This window comes from Nerophis ophidion, linkage group LG10 (genome assembly GCF_033978795.1).
Source record: "Nerophis ophidion isolate RoL-2023_Sa linkage group LG10, RoL_Noph_v1.0, whole genome shotgun sequence".
NCBI lineage: Eukaryota > Metazoa > Chordata > Actinopteri > Syngnathiformes > Syngnathidae > Nerophis > Nerophis ophidion.
Window position 1 is genome coordinate 46107301 of NC_084620.1, and position 20333 is coordinate 46127633.

General features: G+C 40.6%; 1 protein-coding gene across 3 annotated transcripts in view; it reads right to left on the minus strand.

The window, feature by feature from the left end:
* The window catches only part of afap1 (actin filament associated protein 1), a 172695-nt gene extending 153436 nt beyond the window's left edge, over nt 1-19259 (minus strand). Inside the window, exon 1 of one of the 3 annotated variants that reach the window (XM_061913920.1) lies at nt 19168-19259. In XM_061913920.1, the coding sequence (XP_061769904.1) occupies nt 19168-19192 (25 nt within the window). In that variant the 5' untranslated portion in view covers nt 19193-19259. Of the gene's footprint in view, nt 1-7205; nt 7434-19167 lie in introns of those variants that run through there. The other 2 variants (XM_061913922.1, XM_061913921.1) reach the window with 2 other exon arrangements.
* Between the last annotated feature and the right edge of the window lie 1074 nt (nt 19260-20333).

Below are 20333 nucleotides of genomic sequence, written 5' to 3' on the forward strand. Positions count from 1 at the left end.
ACGATATGGCCTAAAAATATCGAGATATTAAAAAAGGCTGTATCGCCCAGCCCTACTTCATAAGTCAGCAGACTAATTAGGAGCCCTTGTTTGTTTACCTAAAATACAAGTTTTCTTGTATGTTCAGTATTTTAATTAAGGACAAAATTGCAATAAGAAACATACGTTTAAATAACCCTAAGATTGTTTGTTTAAATAAAGCCATTTATGCATTTATTTGTGGTCCCCTTTATTTAAAAAAGTATCAAAAATAATAAACACATCATGTGTTGCCTTCATTATAAGACTTTTAATTTTTTGCGTCTCCAGACAGATTTGTTTTTCCGTCCCAATATGGCTCTTTCTACATTTTTGGTTGCCGACCCCTGGATTAACCCAATGCGAATATTACTATGAAGAAAAAATTGCAGCCACAGTTTAAAACTGCAACTGACTATCACAATGCTAATACTATGACTAACAAATAAGGACCACAGTTTAACATTGGAACGGATCATCCTCTTGTCAACACTACAGTTAGTTACAATCTAATAGCTCATCAAAGACGCCTGTTTTACGCTGGAACAGATGGTCCTAAAGCAGGGGTCGGCAACCCAATATTGAAAGCCATATTGGAACAAAAATACAAAAAAGAAAATCTGTCTGTAGCCACAAAAAATAAGTCTTATATAAATGTTATAATGAAGGCAACACATGATGTAAATGTTAATATTAGCTATATTAGCCTACTATCAAAGGCTGATGCAAATTTCCGTTGACAGAAATGTTCATTTTTATTCTACACATTTTTGTATCATTGGAAATCAAAAGGGGGCTTCTTACAGGGTGAGGTAACTTCTGGAAATGAATGGCCAAGTTTAGGCTGTCTTCTAATGGATTTATTACAATCTTTGCAAGCTGGGTAATGTTTGCTGTGGTCTGGAACAACATGGCACACAAACAACTATGAGAAATGCAGCCAATATCACAAACAGATAATGTGTCATGAGACATGAAAATATAAATTAAATACACAGGGGACAATAGTAAAGGAAATTAAATGAGCTCAAATATACTTACACACGAGGCATAATGATGCAATATGTACATACAGCAACCCTAAATAGCATGTTAGCATCGATTAGCTTGCAGTCTTGGATTGACCAAATATGCCTGATTAGCACTCCAGCAAATCAATAATATCAACAAAGCTCACCTTTGTGCATTCACGCACAGAATAAAACGTTTGGTGGTCAAAATGAGACAAAGAGGGAGTGGCATTAAAACAAGTCTTTCTGTGGCAGCATTGGAGAAATGTGTACATTTAAACAAACTATGATGACTTCAAGGATTGCTGAAATTAGTAGGACAAAACGGTGCTTCCCAAACACTCTCATCACGTATAACATAAACAGTGGGATTTCTAACAATTAGGAAGGTTTGTGTCATGTTTGTTCTCCCACAGAAAATATATTAAAACAAAAAATTAATGTTTTTCTTCAACTTTTTCCATTTTCACACATCTCTGAAAGCGGTCCAGGGAGCCACTAGCCGCATGCGGCTCTAGAGCTGAGCCTCCCCGTGGATTGCGCAATGACTCGGCTAACTGCTGGCTGCTGTGCAGTGAGACCGTATTGCTAAATGAATTATATTATACATTTCCATAGTTTAGTTAGCTGAGGTATATAATGTACAGTGTATTTTGTCAACAACTGTATGTGTGTAACGTATTTCTTGTGCTGGGCAATCATAAAACTGCTGCGAAGACGTACAGTGTGAGACTCCTGTTCTCCGGCCTCCTAGTGGTAGAAGGTGCTAGTGATCCCAGAGATCATTCTTGCACTACTTGGCTAGGCCGAAGCCGGTATGTTTTAAAGTTGTCGTTTGTCTGCATATCGTAAAAACAACTGTCCAACATTTCACAACTAATTGTAAACCTATAGGTGCCGACCATCAGGGCCGAGTTGCGACGAAAGAGTGTGTCGATGTTGAGCTATTACGCCGAGTTGGTAAGTCTATCTGTTTGCTAATAGTAGCTACTAGCCGTACCCATGTATTTTCTATGGGCGGTTAGCTTCGCGTTTTAATCCCGTTTCCTCCAATGTTTCTGATTCGATTGAATTTATATTTATGTCGAGTCTTTATTTGGGGTACTTAAATATGGTGACTGAGTATTGTGGCGTTTTAAGGCCATCTGCATGTTTTATGCTACAGTAAAGATAATGAATGAACACTAACGCTGGAGCGCGGTTACCCCTGTCATAGTGACAACACTGTGCACTGTCGTGTTTGTTATTTTCTACATACATGTGATTATTTAATATTTTTAATGTTAGCAGTATTATTGCTAATAATGATAATAATAAGTGTAATTTATTTATACTATACTATTCTAACTAATGTACCAGCTACATGAAGTTAAAGTACCAATGATTGTCACACACACACTAGGTGTGGTGAAATATGTCCTCTGCATTTGACCTATCCCCTTATTCACCCCCAGTGGGGTGAGGGGAGCAGTGAGCAGCAGCGGCCGGGAATCATTTTTGGTGATTTAACCCCCAATTCCAACCCTTGACGCTGAGTGCCAAGCAGGCAAGAATGCTGGTATGAGCTTTTAAACATCAATCAATCAATCAATGTTTACTTATATAGCCCTAAATCACTAGTGTCTCAAAGGGCTGCACAAACCACCACGACATCCTCGGTGTGTGCCTCAAAGGAGAGAGTTGGGTCGAAGATAACACCCAGATTCTTTACCGTGTCGCCTTGTTTAATTGTTTGGTTGTCAAATGTTAGAGTTGTATTATTAAATAGAGTTCGGTGTCTAGCAGGACCGATAATCAGCATTTCCGTTTTTTTGGCGTTGAGTTGCAAAAAGTTAGCGGACATCCATTGTTTAATTTCATTAAGACACGCCTCCAGCTGACTACAATCCGGCGTGTTGGTCAGCTTTAGGGGCATGTAGAGTTGGGTGTCATCAGCATAACAGTGAAAGCTAATACCGTATTTGCGTATGATGTCACCTAGCGGCAGCATGTAGATGCTGAAGAGTGCAGGGCCAAGGACCGAACCCTGGGGAACTCCACACGTTACCTTAACGTAGTCCGAGGTCACATTGTTATGGGAGACACACTGCATCCTATCAGTAAGATAAGAGTTAAACCAAGACAGGGCTAAGTCCGACATACCAATTCGTGTTTTGATACGTTCTAATAAAATATTATGATCGACGGTATCGAAAGCAGCGCTAAGATCGAGGAGCAGCAACATAGATGACGCATCAGAATCCATCGTTAGCAATAGATCATTAGTCATTTTTGCGAGGGCTGTCTCCGTGGAGTGATTTGCCCTGAAACCGGATTGAAAGGTTTCACATAGATTGTTAGACGCTAAGTGTTCATTTAACTGCTCCGCAACAATTTTTTCAAGGATTTTTGAAATAAAGGGAAGGTGAGACACCGGTCGGTAATTTACCATGAGGTCAGGATCGAGGTTAGATCTTTTAAGAAGAGGATGAATAACCGCTTTTTTGAATGCTAGGGGAACAGTGCCCGAGGAGAGTGATAAGTTTATAATATTTAGCACTGATGGACCTAATAATACAAAGAGCTCCTTGATCAGTTTCCCAGGAAGAGGGTCAAGTAAACATGTTGTTTGTTTTATTCCATTTACACGTTGTAACAATTCCTCTAATGTTATTTCCTCAAAACGAGAGAAAGTATTTTGGAGGGCAGTATCCACCGTATATACAATCGTGTCAGTGTTAATAGAACCCCGTTGTAGCTGGGACGCATTGTCTTTAATCTCCTTTCTAATGACTTCAATTTTCTTACTAAAGAATTGCATAAAGTCATCAGCTGAGTGGGTTGAGCTACTGGAAGGAGTCCCTTGTTGGGTTAGCGATGCTACCGTACTAAACAAAAATTTAGGATCGTTTTTATTACGGTGGATGAGATTTGAGTAATATTTAGCTTTAGCTAAGGTAAGCATGCGTTTATAAGTTATTAAACCATCACTCCATGCTTGATGGTGCACCTCAAGTTTAGTCGTGCGCCATTTGCGTTCCAGCTTTCTACATAATAATTTCTGAGCTCTAGTTTCTTCTGTAAACCACGGGGTGCGCTTTTTTGGAGCCTTTTTTAACTTTAGCGGTGCTATGTTATCAATGGTTTCGCGCAGGGCGTCGTTAAAGTTGTTAGTGAGGTTATCAATAGAGCCCACATACTTTGGGAATGGTGCCATTACCGAGGGCAGTAGGTCAAACATAAACCGTTAACTGCTGCCAATCAAATGGTGAATAAGATATTCTATAGCAGTGGTTCTCAACCTTTTTTCAGCGATGATTCAAGTACCCCCTAATCAGAGCAAGGCATTTTTGGTTGAAAAAAAAATAAAAGAAGTAAAATACAGCACTACGTCATCAGTTTTTGATTTATTAAATTGTATAGCAGTGCAAAATATTGCTCATTTGTAGTGGTCTTTCTTGAACTATTTGGAAAAAAAGATATAAAAATAACTAAAAACTTGTCGAAAAATAAACAAATGATTCAATTATTAATAAAGATTTCTACACATAGAAGTAATCATCAACTTAAAGTGTCCTCTTTGGGGATTGTAATAGAGATCCATCTGGATTCATGAACTTAATTATAAACATTTCTTCACAAAAATAGAAATCTTCAACATCAATATTTATGGAACATGTCCACAAAAATATCTAGCTGTCGATGTTGTAAGCACAATACCAATGGGAGCAATTTGTATAATGCGCAATCTTTTTGCAAATTGCTTCCAGCTATATATTTGAATAATGTGTGGTGAACATTTTGCAAATCAATGGGCGCAATTTGCAAAATGCGCAACCGCATTTTGCAAATTTGTATAATGCATTTTTTGGCAATTTTGGAAATTGCTTCCAGCTATATATTGATTGTGTTGGAAGTTCTGGCTACTAACCCTAACCCTAACCGCTGTTCTTCTGTTCGATGTAGCTTTCTGTGCAGAATTAAGCAAATTCTTCTTCAGCCGTCCTCAAACGATCCATTTGCACGGTCGCGCCATTTTCAAACAAAATCTCCTCTTAAATCTCGTCTTGCGATATGCAAATTGCTTGCGCACAATGGAAATGACGTATAATTTGCAAAGTGCACGAGATTGGTGAAATGCTTACAACATCAACACTGAATATTGCATTGTTGCATTTCTTTTCACAGTTTATGAACTTACATTTATATTTTGTTGAAGTATTTTTCAATAAATATATTTATAAAGGATTTTGGAATTGTTGCATTTTTAGAATACTTTTTTAAAAATCTCACGTACCCCTTGGCATACCTTCAAGTACCCCCAGGGGTACGCGTACCCCCAGGGGTACGCGTACCCCCATTTGAGAACCACTGCTCTATAGGGTTCAAATGTTTATAAGTCTGACTGTGATGACGTCAGTGCCTCACCAGCCATGAACCTCACCGCACGTCACTGACTAATACACACTAGAAATGCGCGGATAGGTAATTATATCATCCGCAACCGCATCACCAAAGTCACCATCCACCCACCGTCCACCCGAAACAACGTTTTATCAGAACCACAACCTCCCGCCACCCGCCCGTTGAAATACATCAGAGGTCGGCCACCTTTACCACTCAAAGAGCTATTTAAACCAGTTTCACAGAGTAAAGAAGAAAATGGGAGCCGCTAACGTTCTCGCGAATATCCAATGGTGTTTATCCTGATGAAAAGTATAAGGACGTGCTGTGAAGCCATTGCCTTCGACACCTTCAACAACATGTACAAACCGATTGTTAGTCCAGCAACACGTTGTATGGAGCTTCCGCAATCACTCGTACAAGATTGAAAGGCATACTGGGTGATACACTGATGGTTGTGATATATACAATTTTAACAGTCTTACTAATATGCGACACGCTGTGAAGCCACACCAAACAAGAATGACAAACCCATTTCAGGAGAACATCCTCCCATTAACACAACATAAACGCAACACAACAAATACCCAGAATCCTTTGCATCCGTGACATGTTCCTGAAAATATTTTACACCCCCGCACCCCCAACCCCGCCCACCTTACTGACGCACGGGGGTGGGGTAAAATATATTCAGGAAGTTTCACGGATGCAAAAGATTCTGGGTAGTTGTTTTGTTGCGTTTGTTGCTAGCGGGGTGCATAAAATAGTCAGGAATTGTCGTGGATGCAAAGGATTCTGGGTATTTGTTGTGTTGCATTTATGTTGTGTTACTGGGAGGATGTTCTCCTGAAATGTGTTTGTCATTCTTGTTCGGTGTGGCTTCACAGCGTGGCGCATATTACTAAGAGTGTTAAAGTTGTTTATATCACAACCGTCAGTGTACTCTGTGTCACCCAGTATGCCTTGCAGTCGTGTGCCTGTGTCTGCGGAAGCCACACACAACATGTTGCTGGACTGGCAAGCAGATCGTACATGCTGTAGAAGGCGACAAAACCAATGGCTTCATAGCACGCCCTAATACTTAACAACCGGGTGACTGCCGGCAGTCATTCTAGAGAATGTTTGTGTCTCCTATTGTCTTCTTCAATTTGTGACACGGGTCCTAAATGGCTTTTTGAATGGTAAAGGATACCGATCCCTGACCTATGTATATCAAATATTTCCGAATGGTTCGACCGCCACCTGTCCGAATCTAATTAAAATCAATTTTTTCGTCATGTCACCCGCCCTACCCGCGGGCTCCGCGGATGAGACCGCAAACTGCGCATCTGTAGTACACACACACCGAGCACTTATGGTCCAGGGAGCCACAAGGGCGGCGCTAGAGAGCCGCACCGCGGGTTGCCGACCCCCGTCCTAAAGGTAAGGGGTCGCGCGCGCATGCCGGTGACGCGCTGGCTGATCTTTTGTGCACGTGCGCGTCCCGACTTTTTTTTTTTTACCCGTTGTTCCCATTTTGTGACGAAATACACAAGACTTTTGCAAACCGTTGACGTCACCTCGCTAACACAATGTACCGCGGCGAGTAAACGACACGAGAGCAAAACTAATAAATCTTAACGTAGACCTAAAAAATAAATAATAATAAGTAATAATAAACCACGTTAAAGTTAGTTGTAGCACACTCCAAAGCATTCGTAAGTTGTTTGAAAAAAAAAAAAAAGAGGGCGAACAATGTCGCCTTGATACCTGAAGGCTCCCAGCTTAAAAAGTCTCATAAGTACTGGAACTCACCCCCGTTGGAAGTAAAAAGCACAGGCTCGCTCCTCATCGCAAAAATAATCCGCCAGACGACGGCCCATACACAGCTACACGGCCCGCTTGATGATTTCCCCACCGAGGAGAAGTCCAAAGAAGAGGTTTTTTTTTAAGATGTTGCCAAACTTTCTCCGGATCTTTTTTCCTCCTTCTCACTTTCCCTCCTCCTCCTTCTTCTCCTGTTCCACTCACTCTTGCTCCTGGCGTGATGCGTTCACGAAACCCCCGACGTTTCGGCTCCCTCCTCTGATGCATTCAGGTAAGCAGGTACTTTCCAAATTTAGTGGTGTTATGGTTACCTTCCATCCATCCATCCATCCATCCATCCATTTACTACCGCTTATTCCCTTTGGTGCCTATCTCAGCTACAATCGGGCGAAAGGCGGAGTACACCCTGGACAAGTCGCCACCTCATCGCAGGTTATGTTTACATATTTAGCAAAAAAAATAGTTGGAGAGTTTCAGATTTTCTGGCATTATAGTCACATATAGCTAAAAAAAAATCACTTTCAGGATGCATACCTCTGCCAGGCCCTACTTTCCAATTATAAAACAAGTCAAATCATTTGTCACTTCTGACATCTCTTGAAAGGTAAATAAAAATCCAGCCCAACATTTTGGAGCATTCAAAAGTGCAGTGTTTTTCAACCACTGTGCCGCGGCACACTAGTGTGCCGTGAGATACAGTCTGGTGTGCCGTGGGAGATTACCTAAATTCACCTATTTGGGTTAAAAATATAAAAATATTTTTTTAGCAAAGCAGTAATTATAGTCTGCAAATGATGTGTTGTTGTTGAGTGTCGGTGCTGTCTAGAACTCGACAGAGTAACCGTGTAATACCCTTCCATATCAATAGGTGGCAGCAGGTAGCTAATTGCCTTGTACATGTCGATACAGCGGGAGGCAGTATGCAGGTAAAAAGGTATTTAATGCATAAACAAAAAATAAACAAAAGGTAAGTGCCACTAAGAAAAGGCATTCGAGCTTAGGCAAGGCTATGCAGAACAAAACTAAAACTGAACTGGCTACAAAGAAAACAAAAACAGAATGCTGGACAACAGCAAAGACTTACTGTGGAGCAAAGATGGCTTCCACAATGTACATCCGAACATGACGTGACAATGTTCCCACGATGAAGGATAAAAACAAAGAAGTGGCGGCAAATATCGTTCAAAGCAATTCTTGAAACTATTACAGGAAAACAGAGAAAAAGCCACCAAAATAGGAGCGCAAGACAAGAACTAAAAGACTACACACAAGAAAAGAGCAAAAAAGTGAAAATAAGTCAGGGTGTGATGTGACAGGTGGTGACAGTACAGCTACTTTGAGACAAGAGCTATAGTCATGCATGCTTGCTTATGCTTTAAAGTCATATCCAACAATTGTGACGACAACTTTCTGAGTTTCGTTTTCTAATGATTTCTGCTGGTGGTGTGCCTACGCATTTTTTCAACGCAAAAAATGTGCCCTGCCACAAAAAAGGTTGAAAAACACTGCAATAATGGAACGAAAGAAAGTCTGCAGCCCCAAGCATACACACACACACACACACACACACACGCACACGCACGCACGCACGCACAGAAACACACACACAGACGTAAACAGCAGGTCATTTACTAGAAATGATCCACATGATGATGCAGCCGGTCAGCCAGGAGGTGGCCCCTTCCCAAGGTTTCTTCCTTTTCCCATCCTGGGCAGTTTTGGAGTTTTTTTTTTTCCTGCGGGGTATAGAGCGTTTTCTATTCAGGCTACAGTACTATGGAATGCCCTCCCGGTAACAGTTAGAGATGCTACCTCAGTAGAAGCACTTAAAACTCATTTGTATACTCCTTTACAGTGGGGCAAAAAAGTATTTAGTCAGCCACCGATTGTGCAAGTTCTCCCACTTAAAATGATGAGAGAGGTCTGTAATTTTCACCATAGGTACACTTCAACTGTGAGAGACAGAATGTGGAAAAAATCCAGGAATTCAAATTGTAGGAATTTTTAAAGAATTTATTTGTAAATGATGGTGGAAAATAAGTATTTGGTCAAACATTCAAAGCACTCACTGATGGAAGGAGGTTTTGGCTCAAAATCTCACGATACATGGCCCCATTCATTTTTTCCTTAACACGGATCAATCCTCCTGTCCCCTTAGCAGAAAAACAGCCCCAAAGCATGATGTTTCCACCCCCATGCTTCACAGTAGGTCTGGTGTTCTTGGGATGCAACTCAGTATTCTTCTTCCACCAAACACGGCGAGTTGAGTTTATACCAAAAAGTTCTATTTTAGTTTCATCTGACCACATGACATTCTCCCAATCCTCTGCTGTATCATCCATGTATCCATTTTTGTATAAACTCAACTTGTCGTGTTTAGAAGAAGAAGAATACTGAGTTGCATCCCAAGAACACCACACCTACTGTGAAGCATGGGGGTGGAAACATCATGCTTTGGGGCCGTTTTTCTGCTAAGGGGACAGGACGATTGATCTGTGTTAAGGAAAGAATGAATAGGGCCATGTATCGTGAGATTTTGAGCTAAAACCTCCTTCCATCAGTGAGAGCTTTGAATGGTTGACCAAATCCACTATGGACTGGACTCTCACACTATTATGCTAGACCCACTCGACGTCCATTGCACTCACATCTGCGGTCTTTGATTGATTGATACTTTTAGTAGTAGATTGGACAGTTCAGTACATATTCCGTACAGTTGACCACTAAATGGTAACACCCGAATAAGTTTTTCAACTTGTTTAAGTCAGGGTCCACGTTAATCAATTCATGGTCCTGTCCAAGGTTTCTCATAGTCATTCCCATTGACGTCCCACTGGGTTGTGAGTTTTTCCTTGCCCCTTATGTGGGATCTGAATCAAGGATGTCGTTTTGGCTTGTGCAGCCCTTTGAGACATTTGTGATTTAGGGCCATATAAATAAACATGGACTGATTGATTGATGGGGCTTCACAGTGGCAGAGGGGTTAGTGCGTCTGCCTCACAATACGAAGGTCCTGAGTAGTCCTGGGTTCAATCCCAGGCTCGGGATCTTTCTGTGTGGAGTTTGCATGTCCTCCCCGTGAATGCGTGGGTTCCCTCCGGGTACTCCGGCTTCCTCCCACTTCCAAAGAGATGCACCTGGGGATAGGTTGATTGGCAACACATAATTGGCCCTAGTGTGTGAATGTGAGTGTGAATGTTGTCTGTCTATCTGTGTTGGCCCTGCGATGAGGTGGCGACTTGTCCAGGGTGTACACTGCCTTCCGCCAGATTGTAGCTGAGATAGGCACCTGCGCCCCCCGCGACCCCAAAGGGAATAAGCGGTAGAACATGGATAGATGGATGGATGATTGATTGATTGGTTTTCTCTAAATCAGGGGACACGTTGTGGTTTGTTGAAGACCTTTGAGGAATTTGTCTTTAAAAATATGAACTGCCATTAATTAAATGATTGGTGATCCGAGGCAAAATTAAATCCGCTGTCCCTTATCCCATTTTTGACGTTTCCTGAAAGTAACAAGAAAATATGGTCATGAATAGGTTTGCAAAATTGTGGGGAAATTCAAAGTTGGAAACTTTCCATGGGAATTAACAGGAATTACCCTATTTTTCGGATTATAAATCACAGTTTGGCCGGGGGTGCGATTTATACTCCGGAGCGACTTTAGTGTCAAATTATTAACACAATACCGTAAAATATCAAATAATATTATTTAAAAGTGACACCGAGGAAGAAGATTTCATCCGATTTAGCGATTAGTAGTGTCAGATTGTTTGTGAAGTGAATTATATTTATATAGCGCTTTTTCTCTAGTGACTCAAAGCGCTTTACATAGTGAAACCCAATATCAAATTTTTACATTTAAACCAGTGTGGGTGGCACTGGGAGCAGCTGGGTAAAGTGTCTTGCTCAAGGACACAACGGCAGTGACTAGGATGGTAGAAGCGGGGATCGAACCTGCAACCCTCAAGTTGCTGGCACGGCCGCTCTACCAACCGAGCTATACGTTTGGTAAACGTATAGCACAGACCTGGGCAAATTAAGGTCTGGGGGCCAGATGCGGCCCGTTAAGTTTTTCAATCTGGCCCGCAGGACATTCCCCCCCAATTAGTTTTTAATATTTAAGATACCGGTACATTTTATTTTTTTTATTTTTAAATATTTTGCTGTTTTCGTTGCATTTTTGTTTCGTTTCGCTTGATTGTAAAATATGTGGATGAAGAGTGGGTGGGACTTTCATAAATTGTCAATATTCAGTGTTTTATCCTTCATAGTTAATATTGTAAATCCCACATTATTTATTTATCGACCCCCCGCAACCCCGTATGGGACAAACGGTAGAAAATTGATTTTCATGTAGATTCTGGGTGTCTCATTCAGTAAAAAAATGTAACATTCCAGTCCGTTTTTTAAGGCGGTCTGGCATAACAATTTCGCATTCAATCAGACATTATTATGAGGTTTTGTATTAGTGTTCATAAAAATCTGATATATTTTTTTAGATCTTTAAGATGGAAACTGTAGCTGCCGTTATGATGTGTAGTGATGTTTTCAAATGACCATAAGTATTGAACTGTACAAAGTATTTCAATGCTTGGAATCTGTGATTTTTTTGGATGATATGTTGTCAATATTCAATGTTTTATCGCTCATAGTTAATATATTAAACCCCACATTCTTTATTTTCATGTACATTCTGGGTGTCTCATCCAGTAAAAAAAGGGACATCTTTTGAAGCAGTCTGTCATAACTTTTTTAGCATTCAATCAGACATTATTGTGAGAATTTGTATTAGTGTTCCTAAAAAATAGATATACCGGCCCCCAGACATATTTTTTTCTCTAAATTTGGCCCCTCGAGTCAAAATAATTGCAGAGGCCTGGTATAGCATGTTCTATATGTTATAGTTATTTGAATGACTCTTACCATAAGACATACTTGCCAAACCTCCCGATTTTTCAGAGGGACTACCGAATTTCAGTGCCCCTTCCGGAAATCTCCCGGGGCAACCATTCTCCCGAATTTCTCCCGATTTCCACCCGGACATCAATATTGGGGGCTTTAACGTCCTCTACAACCTGTCGTCACGACCGCTTTTTCTCCGGACAAACAGTGTGTCGACCCAGTCTCATAAAATATACAGCTTTTACACACACAAATAAGTGAATGCATTTCATACTTCGTCAACAGCCGTACAGGTCACACTGAGGGTGGCCATATAAACAACTTTAACACTGTTACAAATATGCACTAGATTGTCAACCCACACCAAACAAGAATGACAAACACATTTAGTGAAAACATCCGCACTGTAACACAACATGAACACAACAGAACAAATACCCAGAACCCCTTGCAGCACTAACTTTTTCGGGGACGCTACAATATGCCCCCCCTACCATTTCACAAATTTGGTGGTCTCAAGGTTGGCAAGTATGTCATAATATGTGACATTAACATACCAGGCACGTTCTCAGTTCGTTAATTATGCGTCATATAACATACACTTGTTCAGCTTGTTGTTCACTATTCTTTGTTTTAAAATGCCTTTCAAATGTCTATTCTTGGTGTTGGATTTCATCAAATAAATTCCCCCCAAAAAATGTGACTTATAATCTAGTGCGACTTATATGTTTTTTTTCCTTCTTTATCATGCATTTTCGGCCGGTGCGACTTATACTCCGGAGCGATTTATAATCGGAAAAATACGGTAATGGGAAATTAATGGGAATAAACATTGGATGTAACATGCTAAAACTTGCAGCATGATTTGCTAAAACAACCTGATTTAATGCAAATTCAGTTGAATTTCAACCCTTCACTGTGCATTCCTCGATCACATGTGCAGTGCATTCTTCCATTACATTCACAGATCATTCCCAGCATGCTACACACTACAGCAGGGCTATTAAAGCCACACTAGTATTTGAGCCCAAGGACTTCATCCAGTCAGTTAATTTTGGATGATATTACTGGGGTAAATATGTTTGATCTATAGTACCTCAGTTTGATAGAGGTGTAATTGCTTTTTACTAGCGGTGTAACGGTACGTGTATTCGTATTGAACTGTTTCGGTGGAGGGGTTTCGGTCCGGTTCGGAGGTGTATCGAACGAGTTTGTAAGCTAAAATCTTAACAGGCTGCTCTGCTTTCTGCCTCTGTCTGAGCACCCAGCATTGACCCACCCACACAACCATCTGATTGGTTACATACAAAGCCAATCAGCAGTGCGTCTTCAGAGCGATGTAATAGCCAATCAGCAGTGCGTATTCAGAACGCATGTTGTCAATGCTTCAGTGTCGAGCAGATATGTGTTTAGCAGCGGACATCGTACTCTCCCCAAATTATAAGAAACACTTCCTAGTTACAACTACTACTAGCATCACTATGAGCCCGTTGACCTTCTAGAAAATTAAACTGCAGCTCAGCTCGCTCGTAGTTCTTTAGCTTTTAGCCTAACGTTAGCTCATTTTGCTGTGTGTGTGTGTGTGTGTGTGTGTGTGTGTGTGTGTGTGTGTGTGTGTGTTACGGGCAGCAAAGCCCTGTCTGTCTATAATTTCACATGAACTAACATGAAGTCCATGATGTTTAGGGATGAATAGTCTCTCCTATTGCTATTGTACTATTTTTTCAGCTATAGTTACATTAATCATTAGTAATGTAGCAGCCTAGTTTTGAATGGCAGGGTCCCTGCTATCACATGTTGATAAAAAATAAAACATTTACATAATAAAAGTCAACTACAGGCTTCCCAAATGCTGTAATAAATTAGGCATGATGAGTTGACTTGAAACTGTTTAATGTTGCACTTTTTATATGTAGAAGAAAGGTTTTGTCGTTTTCTTTAATCAAAGCAACAACTTGAGGCAGTTTAATGTGGATTAAGGTGGGCAGAATTATTATAGTGTTCCAAATGTTAAAAAGATAAAGCCATTGTTTAAAAATTTGGTAAATAAATAACCAAAGTTTTTTGATTTTGTTGTTTTCTTACTGTACCGAAATTTAACCGAACTGTGACCTCTAAACCGAGGTACGTACCGAACCAAACTTTTTGTGTACCGTTACACCCCTACTTGTTACTGTATGACTATAGACTACTCCAGCAAACTTCCACTCAAGCTAGCTATTCCTGTACTTTTTAAAATGATTTTAGGGCCAATATCTCTGGCTAGCTAGGTTTATGTACCACCACAGTCTCATAATGTAGCAAAAATATTTTTCTGTTAGCCTTAATGCTAATTTTCTCTATGTTAAATCCCATTCATTTATGCTAACAACGTTAGCGATCCGAATTGACCTTTTTTGTGATCCGTAAAGTCCAACTAGCAAATACTAAATCAAAACGTGTAGTTTCCCCAGCCTTCTGTTCTGCTAGCCATTCTGTTGTCATACAATAAAGTAGGTTATAGTTCGATGCAGCATGCTCATAGAGTGTTCATTTATTCATCTAGCCTATTTCTACTCTTTTTGTCCATCAGTAAAATATTTTTAAAGACTATTCCCAATTGTTTAGCTGGCTACTTATATCTGTGTGCGGCATTACATTAGTGTTTTACAAGCCTCTCATCTTATTCTATGGAATAAAATGGAAGGTGTCCATCTTTGAATTATCAAATAAAGGTCAAAATTTCCAAACTTCCCGAGCCTAACTTCACGTGGAAAGTTTAAGAAAATTTACCGGAAAATTTCCACCCCTTTGCAACCCTTGTCATAACTTTTAGAGTTATTTTGCTAACTGACAGACGGACCGACAAACAATTAAAATCCTTTCATTTTCTCAAAAAGGGACAGTGCGTCTTTTAACCCGATGCGACTAATGTACGGAATAATTCTGGTTGTGCTCGCCGACCTCGAAGGAATTTTATTTGGTACATGGTGTAATGATAAGTGTGACCAGTAGATGGTAGTCACACACAAGAGATACGTGTAGACTAGACATGTCCGATAATATTGGACTGCCGATATTATCGACCAATAAATGCTTTAAAATGCAATATCGTAAATTATCGGTATCGGTTTCAAAAAGGAAAATATATGACTTTTTAAAAACGCCGCTGTGTACACGGATGCAGGGAGAAGTACAGAGTGCCAATAAACCTTAAAGGCACTGTCTTTGCGTGCCGGCCCAGTCACATAATATATACAGCTTTTCACACACACATGTGAATGCCTGCATACTTGTTCAACAGCCATACAGGTCACACTGAGGGTGGCCATATAAACAAGTTTAACACTGTAACAAATATGCGCCACACTGTGAGCCCACACCAAACAAGAATGACAAACACATTTCGGGAAGAGGAGAGCATGTCTCAAATTCCAAGCTGCTGTTTTGAGGCATGTTAAAAAAAAAGTATGCACTTTGTGACTTAAATAATAAATATGGCAATGCCATGTTGGCACTTTTTTCCATAACTTGAGTTGATTTATTTTGGAAAACCTTGTTACATTGTTTAATGCATCCAGCGGGGCAAAGCAACAAAATTGGGCATAATAATGTGTTAATTCCATGACTGTATATATCGTTATCGGTTGGTATCGGTAATTAAGAGTTGGACAATATCGGAATATCGGATATCTGCAAAAAAGCCATTATCGGACATCCCTAGTGTAGACTGCAATTTGACACCAGTGAACAACACCAAAACTTTAAATGTTCCATTGAAAATAAAGAACATTACACACGGCACTGCAAAATCTGTCAAAATGTTTTAGTATGACTTTGAAGCCGCACCGCTTGACGGATTGTTGGCCCGTTACGGCTACCGTAGTCAGAGATACAAGTATTACTATGGTGCGTGTATAAGGACCGCAAAATGGCACCCATCAGCGTACATATTATCTGGCGTTTTGATTCGCAATATTAATCAAAACCAACTTTTCTTACCTTCTGGTACCTGCTGATGTGTATTTGAGACCTGCATAAGTCCTGAAAAATCCGCCACTGTAGTCCATGCCGATGCCATAATCGATAAGCTTCTTCTTTTTCACTATCTTCTTGTTAAAGTTAAAGTACCACTGATCGTCATACAAACACTAGGTGTGGTGAAAGTACTCTCTGCGTTTGACCTATCCCCTTGTTCCACCCCCTGGGAGGTTAGGGGAGCTGTGAGCAGCAACGGCGGCCGTGCTCGGGAATCATTTTGGTGATTTTCACCCCCAATTCCAAACCTTGATGCTGAGTGCCAAGCAGAGAGGTAATGGGTCCCATTTTTACAGTTTTTACTCCCTCCAAGGTCTTAATCAAGACTCAAGTTGTTCGTTTCTCTCACACAGACATTTGTTTCAGCCACGCCTTCTTCTCGTTAACAACGATGCCAAAACGATGCCAAAATAATTAGTCTGACATCAAATAAAAGAAAACACAGTGATTTCACATACATTATCAGAAAGCTTCATACCTTGTTGGCCTCACAAACTCAGAGGGAATAAAGTTTCTTTTCAAGCCGAGTCTCCATTAACCTCTTCCATCAAATGCTTGCCGTCTCATGCTGTTTCCCTTATTCCGTCATATTTTATTGTCCCCCAAACAATGTAACCAAACCGGAACAAAAATATGTTCCGCTCCGATTTACATGGGTTTTGTAACAAAAAATAAATTAACATTAGGGCTAGGGGGTATATCAATGTACTGGATACATCGCGGGTTTCTCTCTGTGCGATATAGAAAATGACTATTTCGTGATATTCGAGTATACGTTCTCACCCAGTTGCTTTTAGCTGCACCACTCGCACGGTGGTAATACAAGAGAAAGGAGGTGCGAATGAAGGAAGAATTAACTCCCAAGAAAAACAGCAGGGGGTCCATCGTCTGGCGGTGGTTTGGCTTCAAGTGGGAATATGTTGAACAGACAAAAGTAATTTGTCAAGTGTGGGGCAAAAGCGTTGCTACAAAAAGTAGCATTACTGCTAATATGTAGCATCATTTGAAAAGTCACCTGCTGGAGAATGAAGAGTGCTTACTCCGCATGTCAACATCTCCAATCGGTGCCACACGCCAAGGCAAACATTTCCACATCAACACCATATGAAAAAAATAGTCAACAACAGAATTTAATAACGTCCGCAGTAACCTACCACATAGCAAAGGACAAACACTATTTGATTTCCTATTATACAGCTCATTTTTAATTGATACTTATTGATATAACTTGTGTGACATCATGCACAAAAGTGCAATGTATTTGTTTTGAACTATTGTAGTGGCGTTCTGTACAAACATTGCACTTGAATTTAGTGTTGTTTTATAATGTCACCTTAGTGACATCATGCACAAAAGTGCACTCAGCTTATTTTAAAATGTCTCTGACAATCTTGCACTTTCTGTTTTGGAAATGACATGAATGTTTGTGCCACTGCTTACTAACTGTTTAATAAATACAGTTTTGGTCAATTGACTTAGTTGTGATTTCCCTCTCTGCATGAAAGTTTAAAATGGTCATGTATTAATGCAGTATGAAGAAGAATGTTTTAATATAGACACATAGAATCATCATACTGCTGTGATTATATGCATCAAGTATTGATTCAAGGCTAGGGCAAAATATGGAGATGTATTTCGTGTATCGTGATATGGCCTAAAAATATCGATATATCAAAAAAAGGCCATAGTTCTTTCACAGAATGTAATACTATTATCAATTTATACTTTCACTATTATACAATCCACGGATGAAGTGCTGGCCGTTCAGAGTCGGGACCTGGGGTGGACCGCTCGCCAGTGCATCGGTTGGGGACATCTCTACGCTGCTGACCCGTCTCCGCTCGGGATGGTCTCCTGCTGGACTGGACTCTCACTATTATGTTAAATCCACTATTGACTGGACTTTCACAATATTATGTCAGACCCACTCGACATCTATTGCATCCGGTCTCCCCTAGCGGTGGTCGGGGGGGTCACCCACATATGCAGTCCTCTTCAAGGTTTCTCATAGTCCTTCTCATCGACACCCCACTGGGTTGTGAGTTTTTCCTTGCCCTTATGTGGGTGCTGAACCACGGATGTCGTTGTGGCTTGTGCAGCCCTTTGAGACACTTGTGATTTAGGGCTACATAAATAAACATTGATTGATCGATTGATTGATACTTTCACCAGGAACGTTCATGATTATCTTTCTGAGATAAGTAAATGGTTTTAAAAGTAGGGTTCGATCCTGCGCTCGGGATCTTTCTGTGGGGAGTTTTCGTGTCCTCTCCGTGAGTGCGTGAGTTCCCTCTGGGTACTCCGGCTTCCTCCCACCCACAAAGACATGCACCTGGGGATAGGTTGATTGGCAACACTAAATTGTCCCTAGTGCCTAAACGTTGTCTGTCTGAGAGTGTTGGCCCTGTGATGAGGCGGCGACTTGTCCAGGGTGTACCCCGCCTTCCGGCCGAATGCAGCTGAGATAGGCTCCACCATCACCCCCCGCCACCCCTAAATGGACAAGCGGTAGAAAATGGATGGATATTCCGATTCTATAGTTCTGAGAAAGCTCATTGAGGATTTCTTCAATAACTTGTGAATGATTAGTTTGTATCCCCCCCCCCCTGTTTTTATCAAAAAATATTCCAAACTTGATTGGCATGGGTTGCTGTTTTCTTCTCGCGAGACTTGGACTTTGGCATGACAGCCCCTGGGTTGCTGGTTTCTCTCGCGAGACTTGGCCCTACTCCCGGCTAACAAAAAGCTTCTCCCCCCTCCTACCGGGACGGTGACACAACTCCGCCCCTCCTAACGTCCTCCATCCACACGCTCCTTTGTAACAATAATACCAATTTTATTCTACAGTTTACCATCTAAATTAACGATAATATTGGCTCATATTAATCGTGAATGTGACATGATAACGCTACACGTGTTACTAGCTTTTCAACTCGCAGTGACACGACCACAGCGTACAAACTAATAGAACAAGTAAACAACAAAAGGAGCATTAAAAAAAGCATAAAAAGAGAAGTAAGCGTCTTACCTCGCTCTTTTATTCCTTTTTCCATGTTTATAACACCGGCGGACGGGAGGAGCCAGTATTGTTCGCCAGCCGACCAGTGACAATCAATGGAATGGTTTAAGGGCGGAAGTCCCGGTGCAAGGCAGCCAATCAGCGTCCGTCGGGGGTGGGGCTTGTTTGTTGACATGCACGCCGCACATGCAGTCACTAAAATGACAATACGGCGCAAATAATTGTACTTAACAGTCCGACTAATTGATTATCGATAATACAATTTTTTAATAACATGCATCAAATTAAGTCGCGACTAAAACATTGACCCCAAAAAAAAAAGTCGTTACAAAACAAACATCCTCAGTGTGACAGGAGCTGAAGGCCTCCTGCAAAAAGGTAAATTCCTGCTTCATGCTCTTAAAGTGAAGAAACAATTTCAATAGGTTGTCAAAATATGAACACTCTTGATGTATAACACATTTTTTTGACCAGTGTTTTTATGTGCAGTAGGTCCTGTTCGAACTAAAATAGCAGGAAACGGAGCGCCCCAACTCGATATGCCACGCCCTCTTGTTGTGACGTCATCTATTGTGAGGGGCGGGGTCAAGGGGGAGGGGTATATTTATAGCTAGACTTCACTGAAATTTAAGTATTTCTTTTTTTATATATATGGTATATATATATATGTGTATATATATGTATATATATATACATATATATACTGTATATATATACATATATATATACATTGATATATGTATGTGTGTATGTATATACAAATATATGTAAATGTGTATATATATATACATATATATGTAAATGTGTATATATATACATATATATGTAAATGTGTATATATATACATATATTTATATATATATGTGTGTATATATATCTATATGTATATGTATTTGTATATATGTAAATGGCGGCGCGCATGGACGCGACGTTTCAGGCTCTCCCCTTAGGTGCATTGTTTTTATTGTTTTTATATAGTTTATTACTAGCCCAGTCAGCAACTTGCTGGGCGAAGGTTATGTACAGCCGAAACGATTTGTTGGAGATTGGATTGCGGTCTGAGCAGACTATTTCGGTGGATTTTACAAGCCGACACAACATCCCAGAGGAGTTAGCACGTAGCCCTGGAGCTCCATGGCTACTGTGCCCGGCGAGGAGGAGGCGGAGGCGAAGAC